The sequence below is a fragment of the Thamnophis elegans genome, chromosome Z (genome assembly GCF_009769535.1).
Source record: "Thamnophis elegans isolate rThaEle1 chromosome Z, rThaEle1.pri, whole genome shotgun sequence".
Lineage (NCBI taxonomy): Eukaryota > Metazoa > Chordata > Lepidosauria > Squamata > Colubridae > Thamnophis > Thamnophis elegans.
This window is the reverse complement of record NC_045558.1, coordinates 34,846,007-34,865,366: the sequence shown is the minus strand read 5'-3', so window position 1 is coordinate 34,865,366 and position 19,360 is coordinate 34,846,007. Positions and strand designations below refer to the sequence as shown.

At 35.8% G+C, this 19,360-nt stretch overlaps 1 protein-coding gene across 3 annotated transcripts in view; it reads right to left on the bottom strand.

Moving 5' to 3' along the window:
- PHF14 (PHD finger protein 14) overlaps positions 1 to 19,360 on the bottom strand; it is a 155,701-nt gene that overhangs the window by 129,334 nt on the left and 7,007 nt on the right. For all 3 annotated transcript variants that reach the window (XM_032235252.1, XM_032235254.1, XM_032235253.1), the window contains exons 3-4: positions 16,761 to 17,464; positions 113 to 257 (exon numbers count right to left, since the gene is read on the bottom strand). In XM_032235252.1, coding sequence (XP_032091143.1) covers positions 113 to 257; positions 16,761 to 17,464 — 849 coding nt within the window. The remainder of the gene's footprint in view (positions 1 to 112; positions 258 to 16,760; positions 17,465 to 19,360) is intronic.

The following is a 19,360-nucleotide window of genomic DNA, read 5'->3' as shown; positions in this document are numbered from 1 at the left end:
TACATTATAAAATCCATTTATTTAACCTATTCATAAACAAACTTGCTCAATACTATTAAAAGAACAGCAATGCTTCATTACTCACAGTAAGTTGAAGACATGATAGAATTACCTTCATGTACTGTTATTCCACAATTGTCACACTGAATTATTTCATCAGCATCTTCACTATTATCTCCAAGGCAAACGCAACAAATCATAATATGGTCCATTTTCTGGGAGCTCCAATTTTGAGATTTTTCAAGAATCAGAGAGTCCTAGCAATAAAAAATGTAAATACTTTAGTTACATTAGAAAAGATATTAAGGGGACTCATACTTCACTTGTGTTTGCATTAAAATTAGTTATATAATTATACCATAGTTGACCAATTTTATTGTTCAATCCTTTTATTTCACTGTTGTGTAATGTTACATGGGAATGTGGTAAATAAGTGAATGACATATCAATTATAATTATTTTGCTCCCAAATAACTCTTACCCTTGTAATTTTCGTGCTCACCCTTCTCCATTACACTAAGAGAAAATTGAAGAATTAATAGGTTTGACAATATATTCTGTGCTGATAGGAGATTGTCCATTCTAAGACAGAGTGATTGCAGATACAGAGACTTTTGCAGATGCCCTAAAAGTAATAAAGGCAGCCAGTTTCTAGGAACTGAACAAACTGGATGAATAAAAAGGGAGAGCTAGCAATTTGGTAACAGAATTTAAGGGGAACTTCCTAATAAATGTACTCGTTAAATTTAACATTATGTACTCATTCAACTAATTTAACAGTTTGAGGATGGAATAAAAATCTTTTTCATAGTGGCTTAAAAAGCAAAAAATAAACATGCATGGCTCTATAGTTGTGGACTAAAATGTTTTCAAGGGTTGTGTTCTGAACTGAAATTACATAGTATTTTTCTGCAACAATGGCAAGTTTGTAGAGGTATTTGGAAAGAAAAAAACATAAAAATAGAGTAGTAACTGTCCACACTTCATCTCATAAGAGAGAATGTAAATGATGAAAATGTATTAGCTCAAATAAATGGGATGCTGCAACAATTGCTGAGAAATGAAATGATTTTCCCTAAGAAAAAATATTAAAATGAAACAGGCCCAACAAACAAGAATGACAGCTACAAAGAAGACCTAGAGACCACATTCTATGCCACTGGAATTCAGGAATAGCTTTGAAACCCTCAGACAAAAAAAAAAGAGCCTCAGCCTTCATGGAAAGAAAAAAGGCATTGCTGAACAGAAGACACAAAAATGGTTCCCTAAAAGCAGAAATGCCCCTGCAAGAGGACTTAGAAAATAATCATGCTACTAGCTGACTCATTATTATAAACAGAAGTAAATGTGTGGTAATCGAAGTGATTGATTCATTAAATGTATTGTTTGTCAGAAATACAGATTATAAAAAGAGCCTTTTCAGTAGTAGCTCCGACCCTTTGGAACGATCTCCCCGTGGAGATTCGTACCCTCACCACCGTCCAGACCTTCCGCACAGCCCTTAAGACCTGGCTAGCCCGTCAGGCCTGGGGACAAAGATAACTGTCCCCACCCGAATGATGAATGAATGTTGCTTACTATTTTACTTCTATGTATTGTTTGTGTCTATTGTCTGTATACCCCCCCCCTCATTTTATGTAAGCCGCCCTGAGTCCCCTCAGGGAAAAGGGCGGCCTATGAGTATTAATAAATACTAAATACTAAATAAATGGGACAAGAAAAATTCTAAGACTTATCAAGTCTGTTGGGCCTGTTTCCACCAGAGCCAAGGTGGCGCAGTGGTTAAATGCAGCACTGCAGGCTACTGCTAGATCAGCAGTTCAGCGGTTCAAATCTCACCGGCTCAGGGTTGACTCAGCCTTCCATCCTTCCGAGGTGGGTAAAATGAGGACCCAGATTGTTGGGGGCAATATGCTGACTCTCTGTAAACCGCTTAGAGAGGGCTGAAAGCCCTATGAAGCGGTATATAAGTCTACTGCTATTGCTATTGCTACTGACAATTATCCCTTTTTGTTAGTCCACACAACTTAGTGTCGCAGATGCCTTTCATCCATTGTTATTACTACAATAGAAGAACAGGAAGAGAAAGACTAGTACTGTAGAGATAGTGGCTTGCAAGTGACAGTCAAGTGAGATTTGTGAGATTTCTGACATTTGGAGTGAGTTATGTATCATTAAAGGGCACAAGATGGGTTGCAATTCAGAAGATTGGTAAAATGTGGTCACTGAAGCATGGAGTGTTTGATCAGAAGAGCTTTAAACTGAAACTGAAGAAAGTGTGTGTCTGTGTGTGAGTGTGTATTATTATTTATTTGGGAAATCCCAGGAGAATGGACATCATCCATATGTCTGAGGCATACTATTCCAGAGGGCAAGGGCCACAACGAAAAAGGTATGCTTCCTCTACCTCAAAAGATGACAACAACGAAAACCACGAAGTAAATTCTTTTTATATCGATACCTACATTCAATTTTGGACACTACAGGATAAAGTGGGAATACTACTGTAAATGGATATAAGTATTAACAAATCCATAAATAATATTGGCTCATAAGTTGCATGTTCTTCATTAGCTATACCCCAATGCCAGCAAACGTCAGTTCTTAGTATAGAAAGACAAATATAATTTGCAAGATCTAATCAGAATTTGGTTGGATGATACAGAAATTGAAAATAGGAGCAAAAGAAAGAGAGAAAGAATGTCAGTGCATGTTGAAAATAATCATAACAAAGCTAAACAAATAAATTTGGCAATGTTATAAGTGGTATTTCAGTTAAAATAAGTAGGTTTTTATTGGTTTTATTACAATTTCTTCTCCAGGTGGAGCTGTTTTCTAAAAATAAAGAACAGCACTTAAATATAGCCATGATAATAAATATAACTAACTTGATGTAATACCTTCATGTTTCCAAGAAACATTCTTCCTAACAACATTCTCTCTTAGAGCTAAAGGAAGGCATAATAAAATAAGCAAATTTTGACTTTATACTAACTGATAGAAAATATTTAGTTACAACATTAGAGAAAGTGAGAATAAAGTCCTGGAATATTTTATTTAATGCTGACTGTGGTTTAAATGCATTAGGAAATCTGTATTTTTTTTAAAAAACTCATAGCAGTAATAGAATTGTGAGGTAAGAAAAAAACTAATGGAAAAGAAATTCAAGATAACAGCAACATTTATTTTAAAAAGTACAACTGCAAGCAACATCAATGAAGACAAAACATAAAAAACAAAAGAATCCAAAGCCATTGCACTAAAAACTTAGTGAAGATGACAACAAAATAAAGGCCATGTAAAGGACCTGGAAAATAAGAGAGATAATAAATAAAAATATATGTACAAATATCCCGGAACAGAAGAAATGTCAGAAAGACTAAGGTCAAAAATGAGATGAGATTACAAAGAATGCTCACAACATTTAAGGTTTTTTTCCCCAAACATTTAAAAATAAAAAGAATGTAGATAGCAAGATGCTAACAGGAAACACTGAAAAAACACATCTTAATTCTTGTTTTGGCACTGTCTTAAAAGACCATATGTTTTCCACCATATGTGTTCTGTGAAAAACAGACCTAAGGGCCTTGGTTGAAGGTTGAAACTGACAGAATAAGATCAAAGAACAGCTATTTACTCTAAATGATTTTCAACTTCCCACGTCAGATATCGTATTTTTCAGAGGATAGGGCGTACCTTTTTCCTCAAAAAAGAGGCTGAAAATCTGAAAATGTATACAGCATTTTTTGCCTCCCGAAATCCTGCCCCTTCACCAAAATGGCCGTGCATACCCTTATGGAGGCTTTCAGAGAGCTCCTGGGGGGCTGGGGCGGCCAGAAATGAGCACAAATTGGGCTGTTTTGCTCCCCCCCAGCCCCCAGCAGCACTCTATAAGCATCTATAAGGCTATGCATGCAATATTTTTGATAAAAAACAGGCCATTTTTTGCTCATTTTTGGGGAGCCCACCCACAGGAGCACTCTGCAAGCCCCTCTAAGGCTATTTTTGCCTCTCTTTTTTTTTGAAAAAAAAAAAGGCCCATTTTTGTGAAAAATGCTGCATATTGTCAGCAATTTCCTTCTCCAGCACATGGATAAATGCACCTGGAAACATCTACCTACCTACCTATTCTCTCTCTCCCTACCTACTATATTTGTCTCTCTCTCTCTACCTACTGTCTCTCTCCCTACGTATCTGTATTTCTCTCCTCCTCTTCTATCTACCGATGTACCTACCTACTCTCTCCCTCTCCCTCTCTCCCTATCTACTGTATTTCTCTCTCCCCCTTCTATCTACCGACGTACCTACCTACTCTCTCTCCCTACCTACTTACTGTATTTCTGTTTCTCTCCCTCTCTCTCCCTCTATCTACCTACCTACTCTCTCTCTCCCTACTTATCTACTGTATTTCTCTCTCTCTCTCTATTTCTCTCTATCCCTCTACCTACCTTCTCTCTCTCTCTCTCCCTACCTACCTACTATATTTTCCTCCCTCTCTATTTCTCTCTCTCTCTTTACCTACCTACCTACTCTCTTTCCCTACCTACTTACTGTATTTCTCTCTTTCTCTCCCTCTCTATCCCTCTATCTACCTACCTACTCTCTCTCTCCCTACTTTACTGTATTTCTCTCTCCCCCTTCTATCTACCGATGTACCTACCTACTCTCTCCCTCTCCCTCTCTCCCTATCTACTATATTTCTCTCTCCCCCTTCTATCTACCAACATACCTACCTACTCTCTCTCTCCCCCCCTCTCCCTATCTACTGTATTTCTCTCTCTCTCTCTCTCTTTCTATTTCTCTCTATCCCTCTACCTACCTTCTCTCTCTCTCCCTACCTACTATATTTTCCTCCCTCTCTATTTCTCTCTCTCTCTCTCCCCCTTTACCTACCTACCTACTCTTTCTCCCTACCTACTTACTGTATTTCTCTCTCTTTCTCTCCCTCTCTATCCCTCTATCTGCCTACCTACTTTTTAAAAAATTTGCCTCTTCAAAACCTTGGTGCGTCTTATACTCTGGTGCTTCTTATACTCCGAAAAATACAGTAAGCTGTATCAAAAGTACTGATTAAGAACTAAAATACCACCTAAACCTTTATGTATTATATTTTAGATAGTTTAAGAAATCCTTGAAAACTATTTTAAGTACTTGAAGTCAGGAAATAGTGCCTTCATCTTTAAAAGGGAACTAGAGAGAGATACAGAAAGATTACTGGCAAGGGATCTAGAGTATGCCATTTCAAGTAGATGTTCGAAAGCAGCTCCTGGAAATAAAAACAATATGACAATGGCACCAATTACATAAAATAGCAATGGTTGACTTTGGATATAAGTTGAATATCCATTTGTTGGGGGAGGTTGCTTGAATTTGGAGTCCTACATTGAGCATAGATCAGTGGTGGGTTCTGGATTCCATTCCAACCGGTATGGTTGGAATGGCCCCAGAGTCACCCACATGCACACATGCGCACATGACGCGCACATGCGTTGTAGCATTAAATGATGCTTCTGCAAGTCTCCACAATGCTCCAGCTGCTTGGTGGAGCATCGTACAGGCACTCTACATGCCATGTCCCAGTGCGTAAACGCCAAAAGCTTAAAGCACAGATAAGGAGCGTGGGCGGGCGGGCGGGTGGACCTTCCGGAGCACCGTACCAGAACAGTACCCGGTGCTCTGGGCAGGATCTGGTACACCCATACTGGGGTGTACCGTTTGCAACCCACCACTGACATAGATTGAACTGAATATTTCTGTCAACTCCATGACTCTATTCATTCTCATACTGTACCTAGCAATATTTTCCTTTCACTATTTGTCATATATTCAACACAGAACCAAGAGATCTACAGCAAATAATTCAACTATCTTTTTAGTTGGGTATCAGAGTTGGGTATCAAATTACTTTTTGTCACATTTTTGCTCTGCTTTTTTTGCCAGGATCCCCCCACCCTTTTTAAATCCTTCCTTCCTTTCTTCCTTCCTTTTTTCTGAAGTTTCATGTAAACACAGCTAGGCATACAGATATCTCTGAGCCTATATTACTCCAACACACTTTAATACCATGGGCGAAGCAAAGAATGTACTTTGTGCAAAATATTAAAGTATGGAAGTATGGAAAGTATTAAGGTATTAAAACCGTTGTTGAAATTTAGAAGCATATAGAGTAACACAGTACTAAAATGTTAAGTGTTTTAAAACAATAAAATATTTTCAAGCAATGTAGATAGGATTCCAAGAACCACTAGCCTAAAGGAATCTTTAGGTTTTTACTTATTGTATTTTCCCCAAATGGCAGCCCTATGGTATACTAATTTTAAAACTTAGAACATTGTAAAATTGGCAATATCATAGAAAAGCCAAGTGTCCAGAGAAAAAAGTCATAAAATATCCCAATTACGGACAAGTTTTAAGAATACTTAACTACTATTTAAATTCCAATTAATAAATCATACAGTGACAAAAACTTACCTAAGAGTAAATTCTCATTAATCATAACTAACTTTATATTAATATATCAATTATGTGATTAACTCGGGTTCTATCACAATATTATTTCTATCTTTAAAGTATCCACAGTTTTTCTATGATTTTCCAATTCACAGCAATTCTAAAATTTGTATTAGTAACATTCTTCTCTAATATTCAGTAATATTTTCCTAGGCTGACCAATTTTCTCACTAATATCAGTAGAAGGTCATTTCATAGTTGTGTTATATTCAGCTGGACAATATCATTGTCACTATCAGCAAACAATCAACCAAATCTTACAGGCGCACAGGGCAAATATACCAGTAATTAATTTTAAAACTGTAGTAAGCCCAGTTTTTATATTTGAAACACATGGTTCCTAGAAAATTTTAAGCAACATAAGTCACTCTACAAATACATTTACTCCAAGAAAACCCCACAATTTCAGTGAAGCTTACTACTAAATAAGATATTATCAATTTCAGCCATAATTAACTTCTTACTATATTATTTAGGATTGACCCATTATAGAACCACCAAAAAATCCTTTCATATTCTACAATTGTCAAATAAAAGTATTAAGAATTTGTATTGATTTTTTCTTTCACAAATTGTTGAGAACATATAATTTAATTACATCAAGGATAATTATTCTTTTATGATATACTGACATTTCTTACGTTCAAAAAACAGCAAGGTAATAAAGATTTATGTAGAAACAAAAACAAAACAAAAGTCAGATTACTTCTAATTAAATACTCCTTAAAATATTTATCAACTCTTAAATTGCAAATTTAACTAAAATAACACACACACACAAAGTATCAGACCATAACAACAACAAAAAGGAAATATAATGATGCAGAATATTCACAGACTAATCAAAAAGTAATGGCAGAAGAAATGAAGAGACCCAATAATTGAATGAAGGAGAACGAATACAGGTCAGAAATATCTCAGTTTTTTAGTAAATCATTTGTTAGAAATCATTAATAAAGTATCAGGAATCAATCAAGATTTCAACACTTCAGGAAATGAGCACAAGCATTCCACTACCATTGAAGCTCCCTTAAATCCAAATGAATATAATGGCTGAAAAGGCTAGAACCTGAATAGAAGTACTTCCAAACTGCTTTTAATCAGACCCATTTCAAACCAAATCACTTGTAATATTTGAGATTGAAATTATTAAGGATTTTCGTATGAAAGACTTAAAATTACTGGTTCTGTTATTTTGAAGCATGATGGCATCATAGTCAGCTTTACATATGTGAATCCTTAAGCATCTTAGATAAGATGTGCTACAGATTTTACAAATACTTTGTTTTCTACAGAAAAACTTAATATTAAGCACAGAGACCCAGTTGATTTCAGTGGATTAACTACTTATTTCGGAATTGTTAAAAACAAAATATCCACTTTTGATAATTACAATTTTATAACTTTGTATTCTAGTGTGATGAGCCACAGATATTTTAATTAAACTTTCCTTTTAGGCATCTTGGCTGTTCACTTTTATTTCATGGTTGGAATTAGGAGCTATGGAGAAAATGTTATCAGAGCATTTCTTGCTATGATTCTTTTTTCTCCCTGAAGGAAAAAATACTAGAGAGAAGTCCTTAGGATCTGTTATTATTTCAAAAGCCTATATTAACCTTATAGGTTTCCAATAAATAATGTCTTCTAAACAGACAATTAACTGATAATTTGCTTTGAAATGGTTGTGCTAAGATCATGGGAAAGCCATTCCCAAAACATCACTGAAATTTTTCAGCTTAGACTTTGAACTGCCACATTCTACCAAATTAAAATTCTAATGATTAAATGTTCCTTTCTGAGATTCAGAATTAATAAATTCAATGCACTGTACTACAAAAGTGATTGTTATGTAACCGCTACTGACTTACTCTAGATCAGTGGTTCCCAACATGAGGAACCCATGAGGAGGGCAATTTGATTTTTAATGAAGGCAATTTGAACCTTGTTTAAACCAAGTTAATGACCTTTTAGACTTCCTCCATGTGAGTAGAGTTCATTTTTTGAGTAAAGTAAGAATTATATGTCATGGGGGGTAGGGGGGGAAAACAGGGTTTTAGAGATGCTTAGGTGGGGCATGGCCAAAAAAAGGTTGGGAACCACTGTTCTAGATTTACAGCAATTGTACACCAAAATAAAACACAATAGGGAGTAATCAGCTTCTTTAAAAAATGGCCCCATATATGAACATAAAGAAATCTGACACACCCAAATTGAACACAATAGTGAACACACAGCTTCCATTAAAATGATCCTGTAAATGAACCTAAAGAGGAAGGGTGATGGAAACATGTCACTTTTAGAAGAAAACCATAACAACCAAGAGCAAACCCCTTACTCTTTACCCTAGCCTATTCCAATGAAGCCCCTCTGGAACTAACAATAGTTTTCATAACAGACACTGATAAAAGAGCATTCATCAATAGTTTTTAAAAAGAAGAAGTGTAAGCAAGCATTCCTGCAACAGGAAAAAAATATTCCAGACTTCCTCAAGAAATAAAAAGGTGAATGTTGGTGATAGGAGATTCAATTCTTAGGGAAACAGAAACTATAGTCTGCAGACCAGGCAATCAATCTGGGGAGCTATAGAGTAAAAAACAAAGATGTAACTGAATATCTTACTAAAATAACCAACCCTAGATTATTACCCCTTTCTTCTCCTATACATGAGTACCAATCATGCAACAATAAATCTGAAAATAATAACAAGAGATTACCAATAGCTAGAGAAAAAAGTTAAAGAATTAGGAGAACAAGTGATGTTTTCAACTATACTTCCAGCAAAAGGCCAACATCCAATGAGGAGCAAAGGATTTTAGAACTGGCTTAAAACTGGTATCGTTAACATAATCTCAACTTCCTAGGCCATGGTCTGCAACACCTACATGAAGGGCTATTGTAAAGGGATGCATCTCACAAGAACTAGAAAAAATTTATTCTGAACACAACTAGCTCATCAAATCAAAAGAGCTTTAAACTAATTGAAGAGACTTGGTGGATTGAAACTCATGACTGGAATGTACTGATGGAAGAATACAAACTATTCAAAATCAACAGACCTGACAAAAGAGGAGGTTTGAGTTGCACTACATATAAAAGATCACTATATCTTACAGAAATGCACAAAACCAAGGAGGAAACCTCCTATAATCCATATGGGTCAAAATAAAAGGAAAAAAGAATGACATTGCTATGCTATCGGTGTACACTACAGGCCATCCAATTAAACAGAAGAAATAGATGAACTCTTTGCTAACCAATTAACAAATGTTTGTAGGAAACATACCACAATAGCAATGGGAGACTTTAACTACTCTGATATTAGCTGAGAGAAATCTCTGCAGCAAGTGGGTGATTGAACAGATTCCTAACCAACTTAGTTGACAAAAAATAAAGCAGGGAACTAAAGGAAAAGCTATACTGGACTTAATACTTAATAATACAGAAGAAGTGATATAGGAAGTTGAAGTCTCTGGAACGTTGACCAAGAGTGACCATGTCATATTGGAATTCAATACAAGGCAAATACAAGCTAATTTTAAAAGTTCTGATTTTAATAAACTCAGACAGAGCCAAAGATTTTTATTTGACTCTGTCTGAGTTTGTTAAAATCAGAACTTTTATGGGTTGAAATCCTAAAGAGGAAAACAACTCAAGAAGCTTGGGAAACTCTGAAAAATATGATCATTAAAGCCTAGTCCAGCACAATATCACTGAAAAAGAAAAACAAGAAATCCAAGAAGAAACAAACATGGTTGCACAAAGATCTCTCTAATAAACTGAAAGACAAAAAGAGTAAGTACAAAAAATGGACAGAGGGACACATAATTAAGCATGATTTCAGCAGTCCAAATCTGAAAAGATAAAGTCAGAAAGCAAAGTCTCAGAATGAACAAAGGCTTGCAACAAAAGTTAAAGATAATAATTAAAAAGTTTCTTGCACAATATAAAAAAACAAGAAAAAAATGAAGGAAACAAGTTAATCCACTCAATAGAGAAGATGGCAAGGAAGTAACAGGCAGTCAACAAAAAGCAGAGCTGGGTAACTCAGTTTTAACGCAAAAAGAAATTATAGCCCAACCTACTAAAAACATAATGATAAAATATAGACTAGGAGTAAAAATTAAAATAATCAAGAAAATGGTAAGAGAACACTTGTCTGATATTGATGAATAAAAATCACTGGAATCTGCATCCCAAAGTTCTGAAAGAGCTGGTAAATGTTATCTTAGAATCACTATACCAGGGGTAAAATCCTCCCAGTTCGGCCCAGTTCAGCCAAACCAGTAGGGACCACTGTCCCTGGTTCTATGAACCAGTAGTAAAAAAAAGCTTCCAAGGATCACCCAGCTCACAGCTGATTTCCCCTACTTTTTAAAGCATTTTTCCTGCCAGTTCAGGCAAATAGTCAGGAAAAAAATGCTTTAAAAAGTGAAAATTGGCCACGCCCATGCAGTCACATGACCTCCTCTACTAAGCCATGCCCATAGAACTGATGGGCAAAAAAATTAGATTTTACCACTGCACTGAACCGCATCTTTCAAAAATCCTGGAACACCAGGGAAGTACTAGAGGACTAGAAAACAAATGATGTGATTCCCATCTTCAATAAAAGAGGGAAAAAACAGACCCAGGAATTTACAGTTCAATCAGCCTAACATCAATACTTGGAAAGTTACTGTAAAAGAAGAAGAAGAAGAAGAAGAAGAAGAAGAAGAAGAGGAGGAGGAGGAGGAGGAGGAGGAGGAGGAGGAGGAGGAGGAGGGGGGGAGGAGGAGGAGGAGGAGGAGGAGGAGGAGGAGGAGGAGGAGGAGGAGGAGGAGGAGGAAATAATAATGAAATATTGTGACCTGGCCATCAAAAATACACGGCTATGGATGAAGCATGTAACAGTGATACCCATTGTTATCAGGACACTTGGCACCATGTCCAAGAATTTTATAAGATACATCAACAAATTGCAGCTTCCTGAAATAATACTAGCGGAACTGCAAAAAACTGTACTACTGTACAGTATAATATATTTTAATAAGGTACTTGGTTGATACCTAGGACCCTGGTGTGTGATGCATTTTTGAATGTTCGGTTGGCTGAGTTTCATGTTTAATGAATAAAGTATTTAATAATAATGATGATGGTCATCATCATCATCATCATCATCATCATCTGTGAACATCTAGAAACAAATAGTTATCATTAGAAGCCAGCACTGATTTTAAAAAACAGGTCATGTTAAACCAATCTTATTTTATTCTTTAACAATGATTAAATTAGTAGACCATGCTGTGGACATAGTATATTAAGACTTGAGTAAGGCATTTGACAAACTTAGCCACAACCTACTTATTAGTAAGCTAGAAAAATGTGGGGTAGACAGCATCACCCCCAGATGATTTGTAACTGGCTGACAAACTCTGTTCAACAAGTAGTCTTTATTGGCATTATATCTACATGAAGGAAAGTAAGTGGGTACTACAAGGTTCCATCTTAGGCCCAGTATTCTTCAATACCTTCATGAATGATAAATATTGGCCCTTTCCAACATGAAAATTTAATGTGGAAAAGAGCAAGGTTGTACACCTTGACAAAAAACCCAAAGCTACAAACAAATATTAGGTCAGTGATGGCTAACTTTTTTGGCACCATGCCCCCAAACTGGAGTGTGTGCATGGGCATGCGCACATGTATGTGCCGGAGCACTGGAAACCTGGAAGAGAGCAGCAGGCTGGTGTGCATACGTGGGGCGGCCAGCTGCTCTTCTGGGTTCTGTTGCGCACGTCTGACGGGCATGCGCACTGGCCAGCTAGTTTTCACGTGGAGACCAGCTGTCCAGCATGGAAGTCCGCGATCAAACTCAGAAGAGCAGCTGGCGATGGTGCGCATGCCTACAGAGTGGACTCTGCATACCACCTCTGGCAAAACCTGGCCTTTGTTTGTAATATTAGTACCATTTTATAAATCCTTTTTAAGATCACATCTGGAATATTGCATCCAGTTTTGGTCACTACATTACAAAAAAGATAATGACACTTTGGAAAAAGTACAAAGATGAGCAACTAAAAAGATTAAAGGCCTGGTGACAAAAACATATGAAAAATAATTGCAGAAATTGGGTATGGCTAATCTAGAAAAAAGAAAAATTAGGGATGACATGATTGCAGTATTCCAATATTTGAGAGACTGTAACAAAGAAGAGAATGTCAACTTATTTTCCAAAGCACCAAAAGGAAAGTCAAAAAGCAATGGAGCAAGAAGCAATGGAACCTAATCAAGGAGAGAAGCATCCTGGAATTAAGGAGAAACTTTCTAACAGAGAGGACAATTAAGCAGTGGAACAGCTTGCCTTCAGAAGTTGTAGATGCTACATCACTGGAGGTTTTTAAGATATGGCTTTTTACAATATGGTGAACCTCTGGCACACATGCCACAAGTGGCATGCAGAGCCCTCTCTGCAGGCATGCGAGCCACTTCCCAAACTCAGTTCTGCCACCCATGACAGTGCCTCCCGCCATCAAGCAGATTTTCACGTCTCCGCCATGTATGAGCAGAGGGCAGGGCACATGCTGGAGACGCACACGCTGTGAGCAAGGCACATGCAGGGGGATCACATGCATATGGGGAATTACATGTGCATGGTGGGTCACATATGGGGGTCAAAAATGCATGCACATGAATGGAACGTGCGCATATTGCATTATAGGTGTATTTGTGCTTTCAGTACTTGGCGCCAAAAATGTTAGCCATCACTGGTATAGGATCTCCTGCTTGAGCAGGAGGTTGGATTAGAAGATCTCCAAGGACCCTTCCAGTTCTATTCTGATTGACTGATATTTAGAACTTGGCAAAAAATTGATCTACTATAGTATTATGAAGAATTTCCATTTTTTTACAATACTCTAATGTAAAATATTTCTGAGTACATGAACCAATTTTATGTTTATTGTCTAACCAAAATGTTAGAGTAACATCATCCAGAAAAAATAATTTCTAAAATGATGCTGTTATATGCACATATTTACAAAAAGTAAAGACTTGTGTTTTTTTCCTTTAAAACAATTGTTTGGCTTTTGTCATATACACTATGCAAATTAAAACTATAATTTCTATTTTAGGGCCCTAGTTTTATATATACCTGCTTCCAAGTAAGCCTCACAGAATTCAGAGTGACTATTATGGTAATATAACATTTTTCTGATAAACTAAGATTATTATCTTTCTAATGTATTTTAAACATATATTCACATTTTAGGTCTCAAAAGTTTTGAAAAATCAAGATGCATTTTGCCATGATGTTTTAGGATTCCTATTTAATTCTATACAAATTAACAGGGGGTTTGACTAGATGACTTTCAAGGTCCCCTATGTTTCTGTGTCACATATGATGATCCACATATGAAATAGTTCTTGTTTTCAACATTAAACCACTGTTTAAATATGAAACAAGTTGCTTTGAGCATTTATTTGAAGTATCCCAAGTTCACAACAGCTGTATTTGGAACAGAAATTGCTCAGTTGCAATCTTCATAGACTTAAAATACTCATCAACTCATTTCTCATTTGAAACAGCAGGTTTGCACCCAAAATAGGACATTTTGTGCATAAAACAGTTCAAATCCAATCTTTAGCATATCCTATTTTTTTTATACTGTGTTTAAGAATTTTTATACATCAGGGAAAAATAAGAAACTATTTATAATTATAGGTGTTGAAAGTACTATAAAAGTTGTTTATTAAGTAGTATTTCAAAAATAGATCCTAATCTGGGAAAATTAACTGCACCTGAATCCCAATTAATTTCTACTCATCAGAAAACTTAACAAATTAACATGGTTGTTATTAGGCCATTTCTATGAAATTCCCTAATAACATGAATAGTGTTATTAGGACATTTCATAGAAATGAATAGTGAATATAAATAGTGATTCATATGAATATGATTAGCAGAGTAAGGAATGCTTAAATTACTTTAAGTGACAATTTAAAGTAGTTACTTTAGGTGACAACACTCACAAAATATATAATGTTATAAAAGATAGTTATGCTAGTATAAACTAAAGCATGGCCTTGCCAGGTAGATGCTTTTCAATATCCTAGCCAGACATGAGACTACTGTACTAAACTTTGGTAAAAAAAAACACCTCTAGATTATATAAATATAAGATTAATATGTTCTTTGACTGAGATATCAAAAGCATTATTTTTTTAGGAGAAAAGGAAGTAGATACATAATAAATGATCAAGGCTGAGAATTCAGAAAACCAGATTGAAATATTAACTATAATACATGTTGCACTGAGAAATTTCAAACTACAGCAGTGATTACCATCAGCAAAACTGCACATAGCATTTAGCAATGTGATTCAGAGTAATTAATCTCTCTGGCCCTCAGGTTTTTTTTTTCATTCCTTAAAATAGAACACAGATGCAGCTTTCAGTCCAAAAAAGTAATGTGTATGTGTATGAGTTTGTGAGTGACAGAGAGAAAGGGAGGAAAAGAGAGGGGGGAAAGGAAGGGATGGAGGGAGGGAAGGAGGGAAACTTTTATACTCAGCCACAAAATCTTTGAAGATTTCATTGCAATAGCTTCCAATAATGTAAAACTGTAAAGATGCATTTTTGGTTCTTAAAAACAGCTTCCAAGTATGATGGTAATACATGCTGCAATAAAAACTTCAAAGTAGATTTTGCTGAGCATGGTTTTGACTCCTTTTGCTTTTTGATATTGTAGGCATAATATTAATAAAAACTTTAAAATATTCAGAATATTAATACTTGTAAAATGTATAGAGCAACTTAACTAGCTTAAAGGCACACCCCCGCACTCCTATGTAAAGCTATACTGATAAAAGATCAAATAATTCAACAATTGTAGAGTATATATCATATCACATATAGTTAGACTATAAAGCACAATGGCAATGCACTGGTATATGTAAACATAATTAGAAATGAAAATGCTTGGTACAGATGGGACACATCTGGAAAAAAAATCCCACTTACCCTAAGCAAGATCCTAATAGCTTTTATTAGCTGCAGGTAATTTCTAAGAGTTGCTTAAATAGAACTCATTCTCTGTTTATTTATTTATTTAGTAAATTTATATGGCTATTCATCTCTTGAGCATGATTTGAGTGGATAACAGTCTGCTGTCTTTTTTATTATCAGCAGATAATCATAATCTATTGAAAATCTGATGCTACGCTGCTACACTACAATAATAATTTAAAATAAGGATAGGGGATGTCCCATTATTTGCAAGCCAAGTTAACCAGTGCTGCTCTTAATTTAATCTTAATTTCTTTATGAACACAACAGATATTAAGAATTGGGCTATGACTTTAAAATAGTAAAGCAAATTTCCATGATGTTTTAACATCTTATATTTTAAACTTTGAAAAGATTTATATGTTATCTAAGAGTTTAAAACCTTTCAAATGATGATTTAGTGCTTAATAATGTATACTTATATAATTAATACATGCACTTATGGGATTCAGTTAAGAGATTAATTTAAAATCCTTTGGTTAAATAAATGGGTTGATTTTAACATTTCAGAAACAATAATGAAGAATTTCTTTGGTAAAAAAATAAAACCAAGTCCAATTTCAAGAAATATAACTGAATCGTAACAGTTTTAAAGGCTGACCTTACTAAAAAAATTATATAAAAGATCATTAAAAACCAGAAAATGATGGTAAAGCAAGTCATCTTAATGTCTCACCGTAAGAATATAAATAAAAGCTTGATATCAAGCCTGTTTTTTCTTGTGAAAGTTCATGATTTTTAAAAATTACCCATTATAATACACTCTTGTGTGTCAACATACACAAGACAGACTTGTGTTTCTATTGAATATAAATCCATAGCTCCTGGTAAAACAGGGAATGTACTGATTTTTAGCACTAATCATCTTGCCTATGAAACTGTGCATGCTTACTTTTCATGGGACTTTTATGCATTTGCTGTAAAAGGGGCAGCAAATTCTTTCTTACTAGAAGTTAAATCTGAAATACATTTAAATCTGAATCCAGAATTCATACTGTAAAAAACAAAAATCTAAATCCAAAATTCTAATGGAATTCAATAAAGCTGAAGCAAAGGTATCTTAATGAGAACTCAGCACAATTAAGAATCTCTTAATACAACCACTATTCAGTAACTTTGCATAGCTTTAAAGAATAATTTCAAAGGAATCACACTGTAGAGTAGGTTCCATTTTTCATCAGAAGATTATATAAAGTTGGCTATTCTACCTCATTGCTCTTGCTTTGTGAAAGAGCCAGGCTATCATTTGTCAGTTCCTCCTCATCAACACTATTTCTGCTAAGAGCTTTGTTTTTCTTCTTCTTGGATTCCCCATCACTAGCAGCACTGCTATCTTCATCATCATTGCCTTCCTCTTCATTGTCATCCTCATCACTTCCACTCCCATCATCTTCATCATCCTCATTGTCACCATCACTTCCTTCTCTGCGTAATGTATTTTTCCCTTTCTTTTTCCCTGCAGTTGGGCGCCAATCATTGTCATCTTCACTGTCATAGTCATCTATATCATTTAGTTCTTCCATAGATACAAAATCTAAAAGAGGTCGATTTCTTCTCAGGTTCCACTTTTTTGGCTCATTTGTGTGCTCATCAACACCAACATCTCCTTCATTGGGCTTCTCTCCCTCTTTTTCTTTCTCCTTTTTCTTTTTTGCCTTCTCTTCTGCTTCTCTATTTTCCTCCTCCTCCTCCTCTTCTTCCTCCTCTTCTTTTTTCTCAGTTTTAATAGTCCCTTTCACTGTTACTGGCAATTCTTCTTCACCTGAATTTTTAGCTTTTTTCTCTGCTTTTTTCCCTTCTTCATCTTCTTCTGCCAGCTCTTCCTCCAATATGTTTTCTTCTGATTCACTACAGGAACCTTCTCCGCTATCCTTTGATCCATCTTCACTGCCATGTCCACTGCCTTCAGAATCTGTTGAGCATATGAAAATTTAAAAAAAGAATTCCAAAATAAAATGTACCAAAAAAAAGATTTTTTAAAGAAAGATTGAGGCAATCTGCTTAGTCAAATTAAATATTATTTTCTTAGTAGCCAGCTATTTTTATTTGAGTAACCCCCCCCCCCCTCAAATAGCATTTTTATAATAAAAACCTATGAAAATTGCTTTTTAAGCTGTGTTTCTATCTGATTTCATGACATGAGCTGGAAACCAAAGTTTAGGTGAACAGCTCAGCTTCCAAATTGTTTTATTGAATCCTGCTAGACTAACTGACTAACTAAATAAGTGATTTAAACAAATTAATAAACCATTTCATACAATATTTTTTCTCAAACAATTACAATTCTTGAAATGATTAAAACAATCATATCAAACTTTTTGTCCTTTATCATTTTACTGAACAAACATTATAGTGTAATTGCATTTAATTGTAAAAGAAATCTAATTTATTCAACATATACATTGAATTTTATTTCCTATTTTCTGTAAAGATGCCATACCATCAGGAAATTTTTGGATGAAGGGAAAAAATAACATATAAAGCGCCCCCCCCCCCCCCCCCCCCCCCGGTGCCTTCAGCACTTTGCAAGCCAAAACGCATGGGTGAGCTGTGCCAGTTTTCAGTTTGGATGGCCTCCTGCAGCACTTCTCTGGTCAAAACAGGGCACAGGAGGGGAGAGGGGCTCTCCGTGGCCATGCCGCACCCCATTTTGGCGGGCAAAGTGTTCCCCCCACCCCCAGCTGGCCTGTGAAGATCTACAATGCTGATCTGGCCCTTGAAGAAATCCGGTTTTAATTACAATAGCAGAATTGGAAGGAACCTTGAAGGTCTTCTAGTCCAGTGTTTTTCAACCTTTTTTGTGCAAAGGCACACTTTTTTCATGAAAAAAATCACGAGGCACACCACCATTAGAAAATGTTAAAAAAATTTAACTCTGTGCCTATATTGACTATAGGCGGGTGTTTTTCCCATGGCACACCTTACACTATGTCACGGCACACTAGTGTGCCGCGGCACAGTGGTTGAAAAACACTGTTCTAGTCCAACTGCCTAGGCAGGAAACCCTATACTGTTTCAGACAAATGGCTATCTAACAACTTCTTAAAGACTTCCAGTGTTGGGGCATTCACAACTTCTGCGGGCAAGCTGGTCTACTGATTAATTGTTCTAACTGTCAGGAAATTTCTCCTCAGTTCTAAGTTGCTTCTCTCCTTGATTAGTTTCCACCCATTGCTTCTTGTTCTATCCTCAGGTGCCTTGGGGAATAGTTTGACTCCCTCTTCTTTGTGGCAACCCCTGAGATATTGGAATACTGCTATCATGTCTCCCCTAGTCCTTCTTTTCATTAAACTAGACATACCAGTTCCTGCAATTGTACTTCATATTTTTTAGTCTCCAGTTCCCTAATCATATTTGTTGCTCTTCTCTGCACTCTTTCTAGAGTCTCCACATCTTTTCTACATCGTGGCGACCAAAACTGAATGCAGTATTCCAAGTGTGGCCTTACCAAGGCATTATAAAGTGGATCACACTTCATGTGATCTTGATTCTATCCCTCTGTTTATGTAACCTAAAACAGTGTTGGCTTTTTTGGCAAACTGCTGCACACTGCTGGCTCATATTTAAATGGTTGTCCACTAGGACTCTAAGATCCCTCTCACAGTTACTACTATTGAGCACTCCAGTTTGACACCCCTGATTTAGAAAAAAACAGGACACATGTGTTATCATGCTATATCATTTATATAAAGGACATAACTCATGAATAGGTGTTTTAGCTATGACTACTTGAGGATATTTTTGTTAAAAAACAATAACACATTATACTAATAAGACATACTAAGGTTATAAATGTAACTATAAATGT